The sequence below is a fragment of the Rana temporaria genome, chromosome 4 (assembly GCF_905171775.1).
Source record: "Rana temporaria chromosome 4, aRanTem1.1, whole genome shotgun sequence".
In the NCBI taxonomy this organism is placed as follows: Eukaryota; Metazoa; Chordata; class Amphibia; order Anura; family Ranidae; genus Rana; species Rana temporaria.
In genome coordinates, this window is record NC_053492.1 from 168952412 (window position 1) to 168977372 (window position 24961).

The 24961-nt window shown below is 45.9% G+C and overlaps 1 protein-coding gene across 2 annotated transcripts in view; it reads right to left on the minus strand.

Moving 5' to 3' along the window:
* Positions 1-24961, minus strand: part of PHC3 (polyhomeotic homolog 3) — a 146169-nt gene that overhangs the window by 91303 nt on the left and 29905 nt on the right. For both annotated transcript variants that reach the window (XM_040349330.1, XM_040349331.1), the window contains exons 3-5: positions 24516-24674; positions 9991-10065; positions 2310-2468 (exon numbers count right to left, since the gene is read on the minus strand). In XM_040349330.1, coding sequence (XP_040205264.1) covers positions 2310-2468; positions 9991-10065; positions 24516-24674 — 393 coding nt within the window. The remainder of the gene's footprint in view (positions 1-2309; positions 2469-9990; positions 10066-24515; positions 24675-24961) is intronic.

Genomic DNA, 24961 nt, shown 5'->3' on the forward strand with positions numbered 1-24961 from the left:
CCTGGCTTCGTTTATGAATACGGTATTTCCCCTGATTGTATATGCTATTTTGTTACGCACTGGTTGTCTTCATTTATTTGTTAATAAACACCTTTTAACTTCACCGCATACATTGTGGGTCTCCTCTGTGCAGTCACACAGTACTGGTCTACTATACTCTCCTGACAGTATATATACTGTCAGGGAAGGTTCCCCCTGCTGGTGTTACTGCTATGTTATCCTTGGGCTGCAGTACTGGCGTCCACCAGCTCGACGTCCCGGAGCCTGCTGCCCAGCTCGACGACCCGGAGCCTGCTGCCCAGCTCGACGACCCGGAGCCTGCTGCCCAGCTCGACGACCCGGAGCCTGCTGCCCAGCTCGACGTCCCGGAGCCTGCTGCCCAGCTCGACGTCCCGGAGCCTGCTGCCCAGCTCGACGTCCCGGAGCCTGCTGCCCAGCTCGACGACCCGGAGCCTGCTGCCCAGCTCGACGACCCGGAGCCTGCTGCCCAGCTCGACGACCCGGAGTCTGCTGCCCAGCTTGATTTGCCCCTATCTGCATCCCAGCTTGATGTACTTTTTGCCCAACTTAAGATTTCTGTACCCGCTGCCCAGCTTGAGCTGCACTTTGCCCTGTTAAAAGTCATGGACTTTCATCCGGCCCAACCTGATGTGACTTTATCTGCTGCCCAGCTTGACACCACGGACTTTCCCCAGCAACATCTAATTGGAGCGTCCGGAGGCCGCTCCTTTGGGGGGGGGTACTGTCAGGGAAGGTTCCCCCTGCTGGTGTTACTGCTATGTTATCCTTGGGCTGCAGTACTGGCGTCCACCAGCGGGGCGTTCTTAGCAGTGTGGAGCACACAGCCCTTCCTGCGTTCAGGTGTGACCTGAATGCAATCAGCACGCCTCTATAAATACCCGGCGTGTGTAATCACTCCTCGCCCTGGTATCGTCATACCTCCTGGACCTGAGCTTGTATTTGACCCTGATTTCTGGACCTGATCCTGATCCTTGATCCCTGCCTGGACTTGTCCTCCCTGTGTCCTGATTCCTGTTCCCTCTTGGATTCCTGCCCCGCAGCCTGTCCATCCATCCGCTCCCTGATCCGCTGTGTTCCCATCCTCACCCATCTGCTGACTTCCCCTGTGTATGACCTCGGCCTGGCTTCGTTTATGAATACGGTATTTCCCCTGATTGTATATGCTATTTTGTTACGCACTGGTTGTCTTCATTTATTTGTTAATAAACACCTTTTAACTTCACCGCATACATTGTGGGTCTCCTCTGTGCAGTCACACAGTACTGGTCTACTATACTCTCCTGACACTGTTGCTGTAACTGCTAGTGAATTTAAAATCTGCTAGTACATCTAACATGTCCCTAACCCCAGACTGACAATGATGCTGTCTAAAGGTGCTCCTTGTGCTTCCTAATCCAGAGTTTATGCACTCTTATACATGAGGTTTGATAAAATAAAAAGTGCACTAGACTGCATCTGGTGTGAACCAGCTCTTATGCCGCATACACACCATCACTTTATGTGATGAAAAAAAAACGACATTTTCTGTGAAGTAAAAAACAACGTTTTTGAAACTTCAATTTTCAAAGACGATTTTGCCTACACACCGTCGTTTTTCTCACAATGTTCTAGCAAAGCGAGGTTACGTTCACCACGTTTTTCCATTGAAGCTCGCTTCATAACTAGCTTCTGGGCATGCGCGGGTGGAAAAACGTTGTTTTAAACAACGTTTTTTGCTACACACGGTCAATTTCTGTGAAGTAAAAAACTACGTTTTGAAAAACGACACATAAAATTGAAGCATATCGTTTTTCAGAAGACATAAAACGACGTTTTCCCCCACACACGGTCATTTAAAGTGATGTTTTTCAAAACGTCGTTTTTTTTCATCACATAAAGTGATGGTGTGTACGCGGCATTAGTTTGATTGGCTGTAACTATTTGCCTTCCTCCATCCCCTCCACTTCTGCCATAAGAGGTAGCTTTTTATACAAAAGGATTTACATTTACAAGCTTTTCATTCACGTTAAGAAAGACTAATGAGAAATAGAAAGTATAATACATGCAAATCAAACAAATGCAATGTGAGATGCCTTATGATCATGTAATATTGTCAATTTAGTCATTTATATCAATGAGATGTGTTATCTTATTTATAATTCCTGTCATAGAGATATGCGATCTTACTGACAACTCCTGTCATGGAGACACTGAATGTGATCTCATTCACATATTTATGCTGGGGTAAAATTACACACTTTGTCAGGTGAGGAAGATGCCATCACACCAATGGACAAGGAGACACTCACCATTTGCGCTCGCAGGTACATCTGAGCCTGGCTTGAGCTCAGCGTGGGCGACGTACTTCCCAGTAGCATTGTTTTTTGGGTGATACTGCTGCTTGTAGTACTAGATGTCTGTGATCGGCTTATGATTTGGGTAGGTGGCGGTGAAGACGATAGGTTAAGCTAGTAGGAAATGTAAAGACAATTTTTATTTTGTTCAGTTTACCATTATGAAGTTTACATGATAGTTATCTGCTGAAAAACAGGACTAGGACATACGAATGCCAGTTTTTTTATACCCACATGTTGCCTCTGTGCTCCTTTCCTTGCTAGAATTAAGCTGGCCATACATGGCTCAGTTTTTTCATTCAGCTAAAAAAATGAACAAATTCACTCATCCACACATTTGAGTTGGATGCAGGAATCCTCCCTGCTGTGTCATCGACCAGTCAGCTGGACTTCTCCGCTGTCAGAATACATTGATCAGCATTGCAGCACTGATTGAACAGGTAGGTTTTCTAGCAAGCCTGTTCGTAAGCAACCGATCAGTAGATTGACTGCTCTTTAACAGGACTGGCCATAGATGGATCAAAATTCAGGCTGTCCCTGCTGAACCATCCAAATTTAGATCCATTTATGGTCAGCTTAAAAGCCGGTTCACACTGGGGCGACTCGTCAGGCGTCTCGGCCGCCTGACAAGTCGCGTCCCGTTCTATTCAATAGAACCGTTCTAATAGGAGCGACGCAAGTCGCTCCGACTTAGAAAAAGGCTCTTGTACGACTTTGGGGGTGAATTGCATTGACTTCTATACAGAAGTCATTTTGCAAGTCGCCTCTGAAGTTGTCTTCAGGTCGCCTTGCCGAGTCGCCCCCAAAGTCGTGCCGCCCCAGTGTGAACCGGGTCTAGGATCTATTAACACTTTGTGATTTGGAATCGCTGAGATTCCTGTGCTACCACTAGGCAAACCAGGCAGCCACCTAGGGCGCCCTGCTGCCTAGGGTGCCCGGCCACTGGTGTTCCTACTCTCTTCTCTCTGCAGCAAGAAACTCAGTCTCAGCATCAGCAGGCAGCTGCCATTCCAATGGCACATAGTGTCAGAGGCGCAGCGGCAGTGAAGGACTGTGTCTGTGTCCTGATTCCCAAATGAATGGAAGCAAGACAAACATTCATTGATGGGCACTGGTAGGCTGCATTGATGGGCACTGGTGAGGCTGCATTTGATGGGTGCTGGTGAGGCTGCATTTGATGGGCGCTGGTGAGGCTGCATTTGGTGGGCGCTGGTGAGGCTGCATTTGGTGGGCGCTGGTGAGGCTGCATTTGATGGGCGCTGGTGAGGCTGCATTTGATGGGCGCTGGTGAGGCTGCATTTGATGGGCGCTGGTGAGGCTGCATTTGGTGGGCGCTGGTGAGGCTGCATTTGGTGGGTGCAGGGGTGTAGCCAGGGGGCGACAAAATTAGGTTTCGTCTAGGGTGTCAAAAATCCTTGCACCAGCCCTGCCTGCAATTCCAAACTGCATGGCAATCGGTGCAAAATGCGCAACATCCCTTTGAGTGCTATTTATTCTAAAAGGCAACAATAACGCAGTGTGATATTACAGCGATTGTCACACATCAGAATCACACTGTAATCATTGCAAAACATGACTTAAAGCGGAGTTCCCACGAAAAAAAATAATAATAATTACAAGCCAGCACCTACAAATACTGCAGCTGCTGACTTTTAATATATGGACACTTACCTGTCCAGGGCACTCCACGATGTCGGCACCAGAAGCCGATCTGTCCCTTGGGTCACGGGTGGAGACGCCACTATTTTCGGTAAGGGATTCAGGAAGTGAAGCCTTGCGGCTTCGCTTCCTGGTTCCTGCGATTTCACTGGTCCCTGCTGTCTTCTGGGACCTGTGTGTCTCCCAGAAGACAGCGGGGGGACGGAGGAGGGGCCGGACATGGCGTAGATCACTGCGGATACTGCGGTGATCAATGCCGAGAGGTGGGAGCAAATACCTGGATTGCACAGGTATCTCCCCCCTGAAAGGTGCCAAATGTGACACCGGAACAGAAGTAAAATTTTTGGGTAGAACTCCACTTTAAAAAAATCATGTGAAGCTTGTCACCAAAAAAGGAGCAGGAGCTGAATGGGCTACCCTATGTGTGACAATTGCCCACACAAAATCGCATCAGGAATGAAAGTGTCTGCTACACGAAATGTGAATGGGGTCCAACAGTACCCGATAGGACTTCTGGGGAAAGTGTAAAGTGTAACGTGGAGCTGGATCCTAGGATGCCGACAATAATCCCTCAACAGATACAATCCAAGATAGGACTTTATTCATTGAGCACTCTATGGCTGGCCATACATTATACAATTTTCTTGCACAATTTTTAGATTTACCAAAACCATATTATATGAGGTCAGACCTAAACGCTTTCAAATGATATGCAATCATGAAGGCCCTTGTACTATATAGTTAACCACTTGCCGCCCGCCAATGACAAATTGATGTCGGCAAAGTGGTTGTACAATCCTGAGTTTGTGCTGATCGATTATCAGCACAGCCCCCCTGAGGATGCCCACTGGACCACCAGGGATGCCCACTGGACTACCAGGGATGCCCACTGGACCACCAGGGATAAAAAAAAGGTATGCCACCCTGGACCACCAGGGATGAGAAGGACACAAAAAATGGATGCCAATCAGTGCTGCAATGGATGCCAATCAGTGCCCACAATGAGCATCACTGATTGGCAGGCATTGTTTGGCACTGATTGGCATCCATTATTACAACACATACGATAGTGCCCATCTATGCCCATCCGTGCCACCTATCAGTGCCCATCCATGCCGCCTATCAGTGCCCATCAATGCCGCCTATCAGTGCCCATCCGTGCCGCCTATCAGTGCCCATCCGTGCCGCCTATCCGTGCCTAGCCGTGCCGCCTATCTGTGTCCATCTGTGCCACCTATCCGTGCCCATCCATGCCGGCTATCCAAGCCCATCCATGCCGCCTATCCGTGCCGCCTATCAGTGCCCATCCGTGCCGCCCATCAGTGCCGCATATTAGTGCCCATTAATGCCACCACATCAGTGCCACCTCATCCGTGCCCATCAGTGCCGTCTGATCAGTGCCCGTCAGTGCAGTACCATCAGTGCCCATCAGTGAAGGAGAAAACGTACTTATTTACAATGTTTTATAACAGAAACCAAAAAAAATTGTATTTTTCTAAATTTTTGGTCATTTTTTTTGCAGAAAATAAATATCCCAGAGGTGATCAAATACCACCAAAAGAAAGCTCTATTTGTGGGAACAAAATTATAAAAATTTAGTTTGGGTACAGTGTAGCATGACATTCAATTGTAGCATGACAATTGACAATTGTCATTCAAAGTGCAACAGCGCTGAAAGCTAAATATTGGTCTGGGCGGGAAGGTGTATAAGTGCCCGGTATGGAAGTGGTTAAAGGTAAATCTAAAGGAAATTGAACAAAAAAATGATAGAATGTATGGCCAGCTTAAGGCTGAATAATATTCAAATGTTTACATGTATCAACAGCTAATACATTCTATGCATGTCATATAAACACAAAGATTTTTTTAAATTTTTTTTGAATATTAGAATGATTTCCTCTGCGGCTATCTAAGGTATCTTGTTCTGCCTTTGATTTTCAGGAATGTTCTATTCTTCCACATAAACACCCTCTAATTGCAAAAATAAAAACACACCAAGCGGAGGCATACCAATATCTTATTAATTAGGGTTGTCCAGATACCGATACCAGTATCGGTATCGGGACCGATACCGAGTATTTGCGGGAGTACTCGTACTCGTGCAAATACCCCCGATACCTAAATAGAATACTTCCCCCCCCGCCGCTGCCGCCGCATCGCGCCGCCGCATCGAGGGACATGGCTAGAGGGACATTGCTGCATATGTGAGGGACATGGCTAGAGGGACATGGCTGCATATGTGAGGGACATGGCTAGAGGGACATTGCTGCATATGTGAGGGACATGGCTAGAGGGACATGGCTGCATATGTGAGGGACATGGCTAGAGGGACATTGCTGCATATGTGAGGGACATGGCTAGAGGGACATGGCTGCATATGTGAGGGACATGGCTGCATATGTGAGGGACATGGCTAGAGGAACATGGCTGCATATGTGAGGGACATGGCTAGAGGGACATGGCTGCATATGGGGGGGACATGGCTGCATATGGGGGGGGACATGGCTGCATATGTGAGGGACATGGCTAGAGGGACATGGCTGCATATGGGGGGGACATGGCTGCATATGGGGGGGGACATGGCTGCATTTGGGGACACATTTAAAAAAAGTATCGGTATTCGGTATCGGCGACTACTTGAAAAAAAGTATCGGTACTTGTACTCGGTCCTAAAAAAGTGGTATCGGGACAACCCTATTATTAATGGTTCATTACCTCACTTGATTTACAGCTTGCAAATGTGTAAAGCCCTTTAATTAGAATTTTATTAAAACCATCTAGAATGTGTTCTCAGGATCTCCTAGGAATACAAATCCATGTCTCATTTCTGACTATATATTATATACAGAATCTCACAAAAATGAGTACACCCCTCACATTTTTGTAAATAATTCATTATATCTTTTCATGTGACAACACTGAAGAAATGACACTTTGCTACAGTGTAAAGTAGTGACTGTACAGCTTGTATAAGGCCCCTTTCACACTGCCACACCGTTGAGGTCCGCCTGTCAGTTTTTTCAGCGGACCTGAACGGCCTCTCCATACATCTCTATGGAGCGTTGGATGTCAGCGGTGACATGTCCGCTGACATCCGATCCGCTAAAATCAGACGGATGGCGATACGTCGCCATCCGTCCATGGCCGATCGGATCGAGTGAGATCTGATGAAAACAGATATGCTATCAGTTTTCGTCCGATCTCTCCATAGGAGACAGCGGCGCTCAACAAGCCCCTCCCGCTCAGTTAGCAGAGAGGGACCTGTCATCCAGAAACATCTCCTGCTGAGCTGGCGGACCGCTGCAAGCAGATCCACCCTGTGTGGAAGGGGCCTAACAGTGTAAATTTGCTGTCGCCTCAAAATAACTTAACACACAGCCATTAATATATAAACTGCTGGCAACAAAAGTGAGTACACCCCTAAGTGAAAATGTCCAAATTGGGCACAAAGTGTCAAACTTTTGTGGCCACCATTATTTTCGAGCACTGCCTTAACCCTCTTGGGCATGAAGTTCACCAGAGCTTCACAGATTGCCACTGGATTCCTCTTCCACTTCTCCATAATGACATCACAGAGCTGGTAAATGTTATAGACCTTGCACTTCTCCACCTTCCTTTTTGGGGATGCCCCACAGATGCTCAATAGGGTTTAGGTCTGGAGCCAGTCCATCACCTTTACCCTCAGCTTCTTTAGCAAGGCAGTGGTTGTCTTGGAAGTGTGTTTGGGGGTCATTATTATGTTGGAATACTGCCCTGCGGCCCAGTCTCCGAAGGGAGGGGATCATGCTCTTTTTTATTATGTCATAGAACATGTTGGCATTCAGGGTTTCCTCAATGAACTGTAGCTCCCCAGTGCTGGCAGCACTCATGCAGCCCCAGACCGTGACACTACCACCACCATGCTTGACTATAGGCAAGACAAACTTGTCTTTGTACTCCTCACCTGGTTGCTGCCAAACATGCTTGACACCCATCTGAACCAAATAAGTTTATCTTGGTCTCATTAGACCACAGGACATGATTCCAGTAATCCATGTCCTTAGTCTGCTTGTCTTCAGCAAACTATTTGCAGGCTTTCTTGTGAATCATCTTTAGAAGAGGCTTTATTCTGGGATGACAGTCATGCAGACCAATTTGATGCAGTGTGCGCCGTATATGGAAAAAGAGTGCAGCGCTCTGATACAATCAAATGTGACAATAAAGTCAGAAATTGCATAAAAAATATAAAAATGTAAATATTGCACATGGAATTGGAAAGCAACACATCAAGCAATAAACATATAAAGTCCAGAATGTGCCGAGTGATAAGTGAATGGCACAAAGTTCAAAAACTGACGAATCAGACTGAAAATAAATTGATGACTTCCAGTGATGAAATAAGTGAAATTGGAATTAAAGTTCCAAGTGAAAAACGAAATCCCACCACCAGTGTAGATGCAGGCTTACCAGAATGTATGGACTCTGTGAAAATTAAATTTCCAGAGTCAATCAGGCTTGATAAGTGCTTGGAACCTTGGTGTAGAATCTCTTCAGGAAGGGATTTTTTTGTCAAACGGCTTTCCACGAGGTGAAGGAAGCAGGCGGCATGGAATGGATTGAGACAACACATGGAATCTCTTCGGTCACCAGAAAGTTCCTTCTTATTTGTGGTTCTTTGCTTTAAAAATGATTGCAGAAAAGGTTTTGTAACAAAATTATAATTTTGGCATCTTTGTAGCCCTTTGCTATCCAGTGTGCGCCGTATAGTCTGAGCATTGAGAGGCTGACTCCTCAACCCTTCAACCTCTGCAGTAATGCTGGCAGCACTCGTACTTCTATTTCCCAAAGACAACCTCTTGATATGACGATGAGCATGTGCACTCAACTTCTTTGGTCGACCATGGAGAGATCTGTTCTGAATGGAACCTGTCCTGGTAAACCGCTGTTTGGTCTTGGCCACCATGCTGCAGCTCAGTTTCAGGGTCTTGGCAATCTTCTTATAGCCTAGACCATATTTTTGTAGAGCAACAATTCTTTTTTTCAGAATCCTCAGGGAGTTCTTTGCCATGAGGTGCCATGTTGAACTTCCAGTGACCAGTATAAGAAAGTGAGAGTGATAACACCAAATATAACACACCTGCTCCCCATTCACACCTGAGACCTTGTAACACTTACGGGTCGCATGACAATCAGAGACGGAAAATTTCTAATTGGGCCCAATTTGGACATTTTCACTTGCCATCGGTTTAGGCATTAATGGCTGTGTGTTGAGTTATTTTGAGGGGACAGCAAATGTACACTGTTATACAAGCTGTACACTCACTACTTTACATTGTAGCAAAGTGTCATTTCTTCAGTGTTGTCACATGAAAAGATATAATATAATATGATATATTATATATATATATATATATATATATATATATATATATACACATACATACATATACACAAACAAACACACACCTTTACTGTATACATGGGAATACAATTTTATTAAAAACTGTTTTTTTTTTTTGAGGATAAAGAACTAAAATAAACCACTGAAAGCCATGATGTGAGATAACAATTGTGTATCCTCCTATTATTATTAATATTATTATTATAGTATGCTTACATCTAATAAACATTATAACAGAGACCTTTAATTTCTAGAAATAGAAAACACTTTCTTCGCCCCCCAAATTTACAGAAGCTTGGCTTCTTGGCTTTTTTAAATATTTAACTACTAGCTGTATCTTTCTCCCACTTTGGGACATGTTCTACTCAATATACTAATTACACAGCAATAAAATGAATGACACGAATTACCAAACAGTAGAGAGCAACATCTTAGCTGAATATCATTGAACGGAAGTCTAATATCTGATAATATGGTTACAGAACAACAGTTTTAGTAGATTATGAATAAAAATAGTTTAATTATAAAAAGATTGGATGACAATAAATTCTAAAGGTCAGTAGTAGCGCTGGGAACAATAGATGTTCTGGCACTTACAGATGGCTGTGGGACACTTGATTGCTGGTTAGCTGTAGGGGGGGAAACAGACTGTCTGTCGCCAGACACACCTGCCTGGGAACAAGAACAACAACAAGAAAACACTATTAAAAACATGAGGAATCACATATCATACAGTAATATTATAGTCACTAAGCATAACAGAAGGCCAGCGATAACATAATTTTAAAGGGTTAGTATAATGTTTTTCAGCAAGTGCATATTTTGCATTATTATAAATTTAAAGTAATTTATTATATGACAATTTTGCCTGCTTGCCCTTTCATATTTTTAATTGTATATAAGCCACACAGGAAGTACATGAAACAAGTTTTATATATATATATATATATATATATATATATATATATATATATATATATATATATATATATATATATAATTAACTTGAACATGAAAAAACAAAAGTGTTAATTTTAAAGGCTCATATGCATGGTATTGTCATAAAAGGTGTTTGGGGGCCGGGTGCTGCCCCAGTGGATGTCAGTTTTTACGGGGACGCAGTGATTTTAATAATGCTTAAAGTGAAATATTCCTTTAAATTTCGTGCCTGGGGGGTGTCAGCCGCACTCCAATCCAACGTAACTTTAATGTAAAAAACTGGAAACAGGCACTACAAGTCACAGCAACGGTGTCAGGTAAGTACTTACCGAGACCGAGATGCTGAGGGCGGCTCACCTTTGCGACCTGGCGCAACTCCGCCCCCTGGAGTTGAAACAGGGAGGGAAGGCGCAAGGAGGCACCGGTACCAGCAAGGTAGCTGAACTTGATAGCAGGTGCTGGATGGGAGACTTAGCTGGTGGTACTTTACTAGAGGCAGGCAGTAGGTCAGGCAGCAGGACAACTTCAGGTACACAGAGCACATTTCAGGGGGCAGAGACTGGAAGCGGGCCCGGGGTGCAAGCCAAGGGTCAAGGGCAGGAGAAGGTAGCAAGTCCGGGGATACAGGCCAGAGGTCAGGGGTTGGAGACAATAGCAAATCCAGGGACGTAAGCCAGAGGTCAGGTTCAGGAGAGAGAGCAGAGTCGTGCGGAAGTCCGGGTCAAAACGAGGCAGGTACAGCAACAGAAAGTTCAAGCAGGAGCTGACGACAAACCAGCAACCTGTCATGGGACAGGGGCTGGTTTAAATAGGCTGGTCAGGCCTCTGATTGGTTCTGGGGTGTGCAAGCCCATGCACGCGCCTAGCCGCCGGACCGCGCATGCGCCGTTCGTGCACGGGCATGCGCCGGAGCGCTGTTCCACCACGCATGTGCGCCATTCTGTGGCTGGCAAGGTTGACTCCCTGACAAACGGAACCTAGGACAGCTGACGCATTTCACACTAACTTCAGTGTTTACTCATAGCTGGAGGGTGTCTATAGTATGCCTGTAAAGTGGCGCATTTTTTCTGTGTTTAAAACAGTCCCGCAGCAAAATTAAATTTCTAAAAAGGAAAAAAAGTAATTCAAAACCACTGGTGGCGTCAGGTCTCGGCAATACAGATAAAACTCACTGGAAACAAAAAAAAAAAAGTGGGTTACCCCCCCCCCCAGTCCATTGCCAGGCCCTTTGGGTCCGGTATGAATATTAAGGTGAACCCTGAACCATAAATGAAAAAAAAATTGCGTGGGGTCCCCCCAAATTCCATACCAGGCCCTTCAGGTCTGGTATGGATATTACGGGTAAAACTGTGCCAGTTTTTTTTTAAAAAAAACGTGGCATCAGAGGGGGGCTGGGTCACCCGTTTACGTCACCGGGTGGCCATGCCCTCAGCTATATAACAGCTATCACGACGGGAGACGCGTCTCTCAGCGGCCATCTCCCATGGGGGTGGAACCGTTGAGCATTTTTTTTTTTTCGTCGTCAGCGACGTGGATTTACATTGCTGGACATGTTTTTTTCTTTTTTAATAAAGGACTTGTCCCAAGCGGTCTCTTGTCTTTTTTTGAATTTTTGACACTTTTTTTGTGAAATGGTAGGGGTACAATGTACCCGTTACCAATTCACATGGACGGTAATATAGGGGAAATCTACCAATGGGGATACTAGTATTGTGACCCTGATGACATGCCAGGATTCCCTCACATTAGAGGGATTTCCTCTCACTTCCTGTTTTGGCTATGGAATAGGAAGGGAAATCTACCCTATGAAACACAGATGGCAAAAAACTTACAGGGGTTATAACCCTCTCTTACTCTACCCCCCCCCCCCCCCCCCACACACTTTAACTACTCTGATTATACATTTTAGCCAATTGAAAAAAAAATTGTGGAACCACGACTGTATAAACTGGCACCAGTTTAAAGTTCAAACATAATAGTTGAATATATTCTAATAAATATACTTTCTGAATACTTTAAAGCTCAAACACCAGCGACAGGAGATAATCCTTTGAAGCTATATATTTTATATATATATATATATATATATATATATATATATATATATATATATATATATATATACACACACATACATACATATACCCACACATCCATTATCCAGACATTTTTTCCTTTTAATATCTGTAAAAAACAAATAGCAAAAAAATCTATGGCTGAGAAATGTGAGTAAGTATATTCAGTTACACATTGTGGATCTTCCTAACATAGTTTTGCCATTACCTGAAGTCCTGTTTGGTGTAAATATGGTATTAATTGTCACTAAAAGTAGGACTTTAAAACATCTTTCAATTAAAATGGGCCAAACTGAGAGCATAGCTACCTCAACAAACCCTCTGAGATTTTTTACTATGCGATTCCTGGACCAAAACAGCTACTACTGCCTTCTCTGAGAGGTTGTTCAATGATTTCTCAAAGTACATGAGATCAATGCTGTGTTTTGGCCTAGGCCACAGATATGCAATTAGCGGACCTCCAGCTATTGCAGAACTACAAGTCCCATGAGGCATAGCAAGACAGGCAGCCACAAGCATGACAGGCAGAGGCATGATGGGACTTGTAGTTTTGCAACAGCTGGAGGCCCGCTAATTGCATATCCCTGGCCTAGGGTGGCACTTTGCAGGGGGTGACGGGAAAAAGCGCCTCCCCCACACAAAAAAAAAAACAGCAACTGCGCCATCCTACCGCACGCAAGCCACCATCAGCGGAGTAAAGCTTAGAAGTGTAGTGGCGTTGCGAGTGTGGAGGGGCCAGGAAGCAGTTTAAGTAGGAGCCATCATGTATACCCTCCCCCTGTGATTCTCTCTCTGCAGGAAGCTAGGCGGTAGTGCGGTGAGCCCAATTAGAGCCGCTCTCTCTCTATTCTCACTTCGGCTGATGGAAAGGGGAGGGGGCGAGTGGGGGAGATACATAGACAGCCTGCTACTCTCCTCTCCCTGTCACAGCACTGCTGCTTCATTTGAACTCGGCAGCAGCGCTGTGACAGGGAGAGGAGAGCTGCCCAGCTTCCTGCCCGCTGTTTCCCTCCCCATGATTGACCAAAGCAGAGGGCCAATCAAAAGACTCTGGGGGGCATCATGGGAAATGTCCCTGAAGAGTGGTGGCCCCAGTGTGTCCACAGACACCATGCTACAGCCCCCAGCAAGAGCCACGCTGTATACCCGCACCACCAGAGAGAGAGCCACGCTGTACCTGCACCACCAGAGAGAGAGCCGCGTTGTATCCGCACCAGAGAGGGAGAAAGATGAAGCCACTGCCAGGGTACAGACATGCCACACTACTGACTAGAGTCGGCAACCCAGAATGAACGAACATCCAACAGGAGGGATCACTGTTGCGGTTTCACCGGTCTGGTAAGAGCGCCTGCTGGCCAATATCTATTACTGTTCCCAGTGACTGAGCCATTAGGAACTGCCCAACCTAATATCCTCTAGACCAGTGGTTCTTAACCTTGTTCGAGGTACTGAACCCCACCAGTTTCATATGCGCATTCACCGAACCCTTCTTAATTGGAAAAATAAAATATGATTTTTCGTGTGATGGGCACAGTGTCTGCGTTTGATGGGCACAGTGTCTGCGTTTGATGGGCACAGTGGCTGCGTGTGATGGGCACAGTGGCGACAATTGATGGCACAGAGGCTGCATGTGATGGCATAGTGAGGCTGCAATATATATATATATATATATATATATATATATATATATATATATATATATATATATATATATATATATATATATATTTTGCTAGTCAGAGAAGGCTCATTTAAAATAACACAATTTTTTTTTTTTTTATCTGACATTTTAAATTAATAAAGTGCTGGTCACCTCACCTCAGTCAGCCTCCTCCCCTCCCCCCCCCCCCCCCCAATCCAGCCATTTAATTATATGCTCTTAACAGGTTCTACTTACTTTTAAACAAGTTCAGTAGTCTTTTGTAGCACAATGTCTGCTAGGTTCAAATTCCACTAGTCAGGCAGGCCCTCGAGACTGGTCCTTGCCTCTCTAGCTCGTCACATGCAGCTCCAACATACAGCTCTCTGCGCAGCGCTCTGAGTCCCCCCCTTAGCCAGCATTAGACAGTTCAAATCTCGGCCGGTTCAGCAAGTACCAGCTGAGACTCGAACCATGTATTAGCAGTCAGATTGGACTTGGAAACAACAAGCATATCCGATTTTTTTTTAAACAAATTTTTATTGCCTATAGCTGCTGTTCTCCTGCCAGGAATGGCTCCCCCCACTGGTAGAACACAATAGCTCTGCGGGAGGGATTCCCCCATCAACATTGACTGTGTTGATGGGGAAATTGAGTGGTTGCAGGAAAGAAAATCGCATCATCTATGGCCTGCTTAAAACCCAGTATTTTTCAGCCACACAGCTGGAGACTAGATGTATTGGACTGAATGAAATTTGAAGCAGTGAGAAGGTTGTCACTTACAGTACAGTCTCACATTGCAGCCCAATCCACATCCCATGACTGCCCAGGTCCCCAAATAGCTGTAGGCCCTGGGGAGGGGCACAAAATCCTGGAAACTTCTGCATCATCACTAACACTATGGGGTAAAAATCTGTGAATGTGACTTTGCCCAAACAATTACTAGCGATGAATCAATCCCTGCTATTTAAAAACACATGCACAAGGAAGATTTATCCACAGGAGGATGTTCGTGTATCTGCTTATGAGATCCTCCTGTTGACCCCATCATATAATCTGAAGAACTTCAGCAAAGTATGACATACATCTGTAACAGGCGCCAATGCGCCGCCTGTTCCCTGTTGTACCAGGCGCTTTCATCGCTGTAATGCTTTCCATGCTGGAACGCATACGCCACTCACGCGATGACGTCATCGCCCGGCGCTGTGGTGCGTTCCAGCTTGGAACGCGGAAGTGCGCTGCACACGGCGCTTTGTTTGAATTTAGTGCGATACACTGCACCTGGTCTCCTGCCTATAAAGGCATTCAAAGGAGACACATACCTTGTGCTATTATTGTCAGCCGTTCCGGCCACGCTACTAAAGAGGCAAAGTTATGGCCAGCTAGCAACAGACTCACTGAGTCCAGGCTGCCATCGCTCCCCTTGCTGCAACACCACTCCAGGCAACAACTACTACTTTAGGGCTATTGCACCTACAGTAGGTGCACGCGATATTGTGTCAATCTCGCTCCCTTTCTCGGCGAGATTGAGCACCTACGAGCCCCATCGCGGGAGCCAGCGCCGGCGTTTGTTATGAATCCTGAGGGGGAAGTCCCCGCCGGATTTTAAATAAAAATCCGGCATGGGTTCCCCCCTCAGGAGCATACCGGGCCCTTAGGTCTGTTATGGGTTGTAAGGAGAGCCCCCCCTACGCCGAAAAAACGGCGTAGGGGGTCCCCCTACAATCCATACCAGACCCGTATCCAAAGCACGCTACCCGGCCGGCCAGGAAAGGAGTGGGGACGAGCGAGCGCCCCCCCCCCCCTCCTGAGCCGTACCAGGCTGCATGCCCTCAACATGGGGGGGTTGGGTGCTCTGGGGCAGGGGGGCGCACTGTGGGGCCCCCCCACCCCAGAGCACCCTGTCCCCATGTTGATGAGGACAGGGCCCCTTCCCGACAACCCTGGCCGTTGGTTGTTGGGGTATGCAGGCGGGAGGCTTATCGGAATCTGGGAGCCCCCTTTAATAAGGGGGCCCCCAGATACCGGCCCCCCACCCTAAGTGAATGGATATAGGGTACATCGTACCCCTACCCATTCACCTGGAGGAAAAATGTTAAAGTCAATAAACACAACACAAGAGTTTTTAAAATAATTTATTAGTCTGCTCCGGAGGCCGCCCCCTGTCTTCTTTAGCTCTGTTTACCAGGGGGGGCTTCTTCTTTGACGTCTTCGGGTGGGGGCCGCTCTTCGCCGCCGTCCGGTTCTCTTCCACCGCCGGGGGGGTCGCTTTTATAAAAGCGCCCACTCCTCGGCGGGTTTCCTCCGACGTCTTCGGCGGGGGGTGGTGTGCTTCTTCTTCCGCTATCCGGGGGGGTCTTCTTCAGCTATCCGGGGGGTCTTCTTCACTCTCCGGGGGTCTTCTGCTATGTTCGCCGCTCTCCGCTGTTGACTCGGCGCACCCCGGTTCTTCCTCCAGCTGTCCGGTGCCTTCTCCTTCAGCGCTGAACGTCTATCTTCTTCTTCCGTGCTGTGACGTATTCTTCTTCTTCCGGGCTGTGACGTCATCTTCAATTGTTTACTTAATATGCCTTGTGGATAACAACATACTTATTGGGATATACTGCTGTGCTAAGAACTGTTTGCCAACGAGTACCTCAATTGAGGGTCAGCTACCCTCAATTTATTTGTGCAATATTCATCTCATATATGCAACTGCAATTACCTGAGCCTTATTGCCTCTCACATGCAATTACTATTATGAGTGCAATATTTACCTCATGGATGCAACTATAATTATCTAAGCTATATTGCCTCTCATACGCATCTAATAGTTGTCGTAACAACTCCAAGTTACCACGTGTACTCTCAAAGTACCCAAGTTATAAATTGTTACTCTTATGCAACTATCAGTTGTCGCTACAACTCATATTTACTACGTGCTGACATAAGTGCTACTTGTATATGGGCCTATGCCCTAAAGTTGCGGAACATGTTCGCCTAAAACTTTCTACGCTAAGGGTTGAAGTATTCTATACCTTCTCGCCTAATGCACAACGCTATGTTATACTCATAATCACTAGCGTATAGTTGTGCATTGCAATCTTTTAGTACATCAGCGATTTTAAACGCTAAGCTCTGGTCGCATGTTGTAATGCGTCTATTCTTAGTAGCTCAACTCACTTCTTTATGTGACAGAGTGATGATGTAGAGATCCCCCAAACTCCTGTTTGCGAGCAGTGACGCCTGGGGCTAATACTGAGATGTCACATAGAGAAGCGCATTGAAATCTATGCTAACCGCAGTTGTGGTTCACTCCCTTCACCAGTGCTGTTACAACATCATACTTTGGGAATGATATTTTATAATTAGGGTAAATTTTATCCTAGTAAAAAATAAAATGTATTGATTGGGAAACACATTGGAGAACTTCTCAAAACTTATGGCAACATCTTTCTCAGTAAGAAAATGTTTACAAGACTCATTAATAATTAATTTTGTCTACGCCAGTGGTTCTCAACCGGGGGGTCTAAAGACGATTTGCCAGGGCTCATCGAATCCTTGGCTGTTCCTGAAGCCCGCACCGATCTCCCAGCCTTTTTGCGGCCGGTCTCTGGAGCCTGTGGCCGCCCACTCAGCCTCTTCCCAGCTGCCCATTCAGTTCACGGCATCGCTGGGGGGGGCAGAAACTAGAGGTCAGCTGACTGGTGAGGAATGTGAAGGGGGAGGGGCTGGAGGAGACCCTATCTGCTGATTTTGGCTTAGGTGTCACTGCTGCAAAAAAACACAAAGCCGGAGACACAGTGAGTAACACTACCTGTGATTAGAGTCCCCACTACAGTTCTCAGATCAGTAGATGACCTTGATCAAGACCTTGATTAAGAGCACCTAGGTTGGCTGATCAGAACCTCCACCAGCACTGCCACTCATCCCAACTCCCCGCCAGCACTGCCACTCGTCCCATTCTCTCCACCCCCCACCAAGGAGTAAGAAGGAATAAAAATGGAGAATACATGGAAGGGGGAGGAACAAATAAACTGGGAGATAAAGAATAAGAGAATAAGAAAGACGGCTAGAGAGAGGGATGGGGGGGGGGGCTAGGATAGGGAGCTAAAAGGGAAAGAAAGGAGAACAAAGAGAGACTGGTACATCCTAAAATGTACTATAAGGGGTTTTAATACTATACGAGTGGAAGGGACTCAGGGAGCACTAAATGTCCATGGGTTAGTGGCGCAAATTACTTGTCTTGCCTTGGGTGCTGGCAACCCACGCTACAACATTTTTACTGTTGGGGTCCCCACAACTTGGGAAATGTTATCAAGGGGTCACAGCACTTCAAAGGTTGAGAACCACTGGTCTATGCCACCTAGCATTATTATTATTATCATCATTCTTATCTAATAACACAGTTATTTATCTAGATCATAGAAGAGTGCTTACAAGAGCCACTAGAATCTTCTGCAATCCAAATAAATATAATTTCAGATTACCACATGCATCTATGTTAATCTCTCACAAAACTGCCTGATTGAAACGTACTGCACTACAACCCCATCCTGTTTTGTTTAGAAAAACTTTCCCATCACTAGAGCAAAGAGAATTTTCTGTTCATGGAGGAAACACGTGCATTCGGGTACTCACTGGAATGTCATAGGGGGAAAATAAAAACACGCTCCTTCTGCTTCCTGCAATAAACTGAAATTTTTCTTATGTAGTTTGGCCATTTTAACATTTATTTTTCTCCTCTGGGTTCACATCATCAAACAAATTGCAGAGCTTTCAGCCATCACAGCATATCATTCATGTCTTTGGTTTTCTGTTGTATTTGTACATACAGATCCCCATGTTAAGGTATATTCAAGAGTATGAGCAATGTTTCAAGAACAGCCTATTTTTTGTAATTCTTTTTACAGCACTTTTTTTAACCTTTTCACTGCCAGTGCCATAACCTTTTCGGTGGCGCATTTAAAAAAATTTTTTAGGCCTGAAGATTACACTCCCAAACATTATTCGGTAGATTCACGTACATTGGTGTAACTTTAGGACGGCCTAGCCTGTTTAGGCTACACCACCGTAAATTAGTTAGGCTAGTAGTGATTTTCAAACCACTTACCTGCTAATCTACGGCGGCGTAGCCTCAAACGAGCGGGCGTAAGGGCGCCTAATTCAAATGACTTGGAGGGGGGCGTGTTGTATGGAAATGAGGCTTGACCTCACGTTTTTTTAAGTTTTTTGACACTGCGCATGCGCCGGGCGACTACATTTCCCAGTGCGCATGCGGCTAAGTACGCCGTACGGGCCTATTGATTTTGACGCAGACGTAAACGACGTAACTCCCGATTCACGGACGACTTACGCAAACGACGCAAAAATTTCGAACCTCGCGGCGGGAACGGCGGCCATACTTTAACATTACTAGTCCACTAGAGCATAGCTCTAACTTTAGGCCGCCTAAGGCCTTACGGAAACAACATAATTCGACGGCGTAGGCCTGGCGTACGTTCATGAATCGGCGTATCCCCTCATTTACATAATCTACGCCGGCCGCAATGGAAGCGTCACCTAGCGACCATCCAAAAAATTGCAAGCTAAGATAGGCCGGCTTGCGCCGTTCTATCTTAGCTTTGTTTAAGTGTATCTCTGTTTCAGCATACACTTAAACAAACGCCGGCGTAGATTCAGATTTAGGTCGGCTTATCTACTGATAAGCCGGCCTAACTCTTTGTGAATCTACCTATATATATTTTCTGAAAGCAGACACCTTACAGAATCAAATAGTGGTAGTTCCAATTTTTTACGTCACACATTATTACTGCAAAGGTCTAGTGAATTTTAGGACAAACAAACGCAATAATGTACCCACATTTTTGGTAAAATATAATGCCGCATACACACGATCGGAAATTTCGACAACAAAACCGTGGATTTTTTTTCTGACAAAATGTTGGCTCAAACTTGTGTTGCATACACACGGTCACACAAATGTCTGATATTCCGTACATCAAGAGCGCGGTGACGTACAACACTACAACGAGCCGAGAAAAATAAAGTTCAACGATTCCGAGCATGCGTAGGATTTTTGTGCGTCGGAATTGCATACAGACAATTGGAATTTCCAACAAGAACTTTTGTTGTTGGAAAATTTGAGAACCAGCTCTCAAATTTTTGTTGTCGGAAATTCCGACAGCAAATGTCCGATGAAGCCTACACACGGTCGAATATTTGTTGTCGGAATTAAAGACCAGGTTGCGCCGACTAAATAGATACCAAACATGTCAAACCTTACATTTGTGTGCGCCAGTGAAATGGGGACGAATTTACGTACCCTATATTCTCTATAGGCGACGCTTCAAAAGCCCCCCATTAGGTATCAGTTTAGTGTTATGAAGTAGGTCTTGCGTTAGAATTATTGCTCTCACTCTGGCATGTGCAGTGATATGTAGTATGTGTATTGCAATCGTCCTTTTCATGCATATGCAAATAATTTTTTTTGGGTAGAGTCTAAAAGACCCTACATGCCACCTTTGCGCTCCACTAAATGCTTTGCAATGCAGATCGCTTTGCAAAACATTCTTTCCTGGCTATGCCAGCCTGGGACACGTAAAAGTTGACCTGGAAGTGACATCATAGACGTCGCTTTCTGGGTCACAAGAAGGGGAGGAGAACGGACCATGTGTCTGCTCTTCTCCTTACCCTCTAGCTGCCCCAAAACGCGCCATGTTGCTCCCGGGCCCAAAGATGGGCAAGCGGAGCCCCAAAAGCATGGCAGGTTGCATCGGCGGCAGGGGGGGTTCCGGTACCGAGGGTGTGTGTCTGCCTGTCAGTTTCACACACAATCCTGGATTGTGTGTGAACCCCCCCCCGCTGTCAGGTCCATATGACGTACGGACCTGGCAGCGAAAGGGTTAAAGCGCAAGAGGAATAAAATTGGATTGTTTGTTACTTACAGTAAAACCCCTTTCTCTGAGTTCATTGACGGACACAGTCTCTCTCCTTTAGTCTTGACCAAACAGGGTTTTATAGTGCCACCTACAGGAGTAGGACACTAGCCAGAAAAAAGTGGGTGTTGTGAACTGAAAAGTTATTGTTTAAGTTCATTGGCGGACACAGCTTCTCCTCTTTAATCTTGGCCAAACGAACCTGGGAAACAATCTAGTAACAAAACTAATATCCAGAAATATAAAAATATCGACCCTTTAAAATTTAGTAAACAGATGCCTGATGCCAGCACACCCAGGAGGCACTAACTGCCTGGGTGTAGTGCGCCATAATGGGAAAGGGAGACTCCCGCCCCTTAATGGCATAAGCCTGAACATTCGTCTGCCAAATCCAACCTCAAATACGGGCAGAGGAGGCTGGCAAGTCTTTCCTTTAGGATGCAATGGCCGGGGACACAAGGAAGAAAGGACAACATCCTCATTCAGGTGAAAATCCAACACCACCTTCAGAAGGAAGGAAGGGGACGGTCAAAAAACAACCTTATGTGCAAAACAAAATAAGGAGGTTTACATAACAAGGCTGCCAAATTAGACACCTGGCAAGCAGAAGAGATAGTGACCAGGGAATATCCTGAAGACACTCAAAAGGAGGCTTCTGGAGTACCCATAAAACCAAATTCAAGTCCCAAGGCAGCAAGGGAAGGCCTGAAGTTAGTTGGGGCAAACATTGATGCTGAAGAGGATTCATCTGTGGGCTTGGAAGGCTTCTGGGACCAGGGACGCTTTGCACCACCTGTAGGAGTTTTGAAGGGCTTTGAGTCCTTGTCTGCGGACCCCGAGGAGGAAAAAACCTGCTTATGAAACATGAAGGCAGGCCCAGACATTCAACCCAGTTCCTTCCCCTTCTTGGCCTGAGGGAGAAAGATGCTTTTAAGGTTTTATTAAGGTTCTAAATAATGTCATCCAAAGTAGTCCCAAACAGATGGTTGCCCTGGAAAGGCAGGTCCGCCAGGGCCTTCTTTGAAATCTGGTCAGCAGACAAACACTTGAGCCAAAGGGCGCACCACAGCCAAAACAGAGAGTTTAGAAAGAAGCAGAGCTGCATCAAGGGACGCATCATAAATGTATTTCAACCCCTGGACCAACTGGTCCACCAGCTCCATATACGCTTGGGGTACCTGACTAGATTCAAATAGCTAGATTCACAGAGAGTTAGGCCGGCGTATCAGTAGATACGCCGACCTAACTCGGAATCTGCGCCGTCCTAAGTTTAAGTGTATTCTCAAACTGAGATACACTTAAACCTAGCTAAGATACGACAGCCTGCGCCGTCGTATCTTAGGGTGCAATATTTAGGCTGGCCGCTAGGTGGCGCTTCCGTTGAGTTTGGCGTAGAATATGTAGAATGCGTAGAATATGTAAATCACTAGATACGCCTATTCACGAACGTACGTGCGCCCGTCGCATTAAAGATACGCCGTTTACGTAAGGCGTTTTCAGGCGTAAAGGTATTCCATCAAATAGCTGGACTAGTCAATGTTAAGTATGGCCGTCCTTCCCTATTCGAAATTTGAAAATTTCAAAGTCGTCCGTGAATAGGGCTGGACGTAATTTACGTTCACGTCAAAACCAATACGTCCTTGCGACGTACTTAGGCGCAATACACACTGGGATATGTACACGGACAGCGCATGCGCCATTCGTAAAAAAAACGTCAATCACGTCAGGTCACCCCTTATTAACATAAAACACGCCCCCTCAGCCTAATCTGAATTAGGCGCGCTTACGCCGGCCCCATTTACGCTACGCCACCGTAAGTTAGGAGGCAAGTACTTTGTGAATACAGTACTTGCCTCTCTGACTTAAGGCGGCGTAGCGTAAATACGATACGCTACGCCGCCTTAAAGATGCGGCGACCTACTTGAATCCAGCTAAAAGTCTGACGCAGGACCCTGGCCCATTCGGTCAATGTCTGGGACACCAGGGCCATGGCCAAAACTGGTCTGCAAGACCGACCCAGCAATGGGGAACATAGAACATGCCACCAACTCTTCTCTGCAGTCCGCAGGATTCTTAAAGAAAGGGAATTCCTCCATCAGGGTCATCGTGGCCTTATTGAGCCTAGAAATGGGAGGATCTACCACAGGAGGGGAGGTCCACTTCTTCAGAAGGTCTTCTTCAATGGGATAATTTACCACAAAGTGAATGGAAAACAAAAATGGATGATTAGACATTTCCATTCCACGTTTTCCAAATATGTGGGGTAAGGAAAACCCTTAGCAGACCTAGCTGGCTTGTGCATACCAAAGGGGAGAGGCACCACGTCACCCACTGCAGCAGAACCCTCAATTTTTAGCGTCTTTTGCATGGAGGCAACCAATGCCTTCTCCTGTGCAACTACAGAGGCAGAGAATCTATCCTATGATGTGTCATCAGGATCTGTAGAAAGAACGGAGACACTGCAGCGGAGCCTGACTCAGGCTCAGAGATGTCTGAGGATGTGGGTGATGGCAGGGGAGGGGCGATTCTCGCTTGCCTTATGCCTGAACATCACCTCCACTGGCAGACGAACGACTCCAGGACTACCAACAATGCGTCTAAGGGAACCGAGGGACCGGCCTCTATCAGAAGGGGATCCTGAGATGGGGCGTGATCCTGAGACTCCATAAGGGCAACGTAAAACCCCATGGTACTGCCACAGAATGGGACCCCAATGAGGGAGGACAAGAACAGGCACACCAGGCCGACTCAGCAGAGGGGGAAGTACCCCAGGAAGGACTCAACACTCGACTACTCAGAGAAGCTGGATGCCTGCCGAGTCTCTCACAGCACAGTGCACCAAGGAATCCCTGAGATTGCCCTTGCACCAGCCAGAGGGAATTAAAATTAACACTGCCATATGCCTCCACAAAAATGGCCTCCTGTTGCAGCCCCAGCCGGCTCCCATACATCATGGAGAAAAGGTCCCCTGTAAAATAGTCACCTGTCTTTAGCATTTGGCCAACGGATCACCGGCAAAATGGTGCCAGCCGAATATAGTGCCCATTGGGGTCTGAAATGCAACTTCTTGGATCCAAGGAAGGGAACCAAGGGACACCTGTGGGGGCTGCAGAAAGGGCCACCCTACTGTCCAGGCATGCCCAAATAGAGAGACCCAGGTCACCCAGCCAGGTACTGGAGACAAAAGGGGGAGGGAGAAGATACTGAAGGCCAGGGGGGAGGAGGAGACCCCACAGTACTGACCACCCCAGGGAGTACCTGCAAGTATGTGATTTCACAGTAAAGTGTCCCTTAAAGTATATCATTCTGCCCCAAATAAGACAAAAGACATGCAAGTTATGCAGTCATGCCACATTTTTTTTATATTCATTTTCTATTATAGCAGTAAAATGGAACTTTTAAGGCATGAGATTACACACAAGGCATGAGTATTACACACTAGTAATGCAATCTTTTTCACAATATATTATTTCATATTTGCTTTCGAATTTCAACATGGTTACATTTGAAATGGTAGATAAGAATATTATTAAACTGTATTAAAGAGAATACCTTCTGGACAGTGGCCAGACTCTGAAGCTGGGCGCTGCTCAGGTGTTGTTGCTGCAGGGCTGCTGTTTGCAGCATTAGATGCTGCTGTTGGGCTGCATACATCTGCTGAAGATACTGGGCTGCAGAGCTCGGAGGACGGTTCAAAGCTTGCTGAATGACCTAAAAATTTTAATAACATTTTCAAACTGAATACAAAATCAAAAATACAAAATTGTTTTTGCATTGACAGCACAGCTCTGTGTAGACAGTAACATAAATCTATACATAAGAGTTAAAGCAGATGTAAACCGTACGTGGATGACATTTAGTTTTCCAAAACACTTTATATCATAATCTATTACCATTTTTTTATTTCAGGAAATACTGTTCTTTTCTTTTATTCTTCTCTGCATTCTATTGCTGATAATCTCCTCCAGTCTCTTTGCACTTCTTTTCTACATGCACTT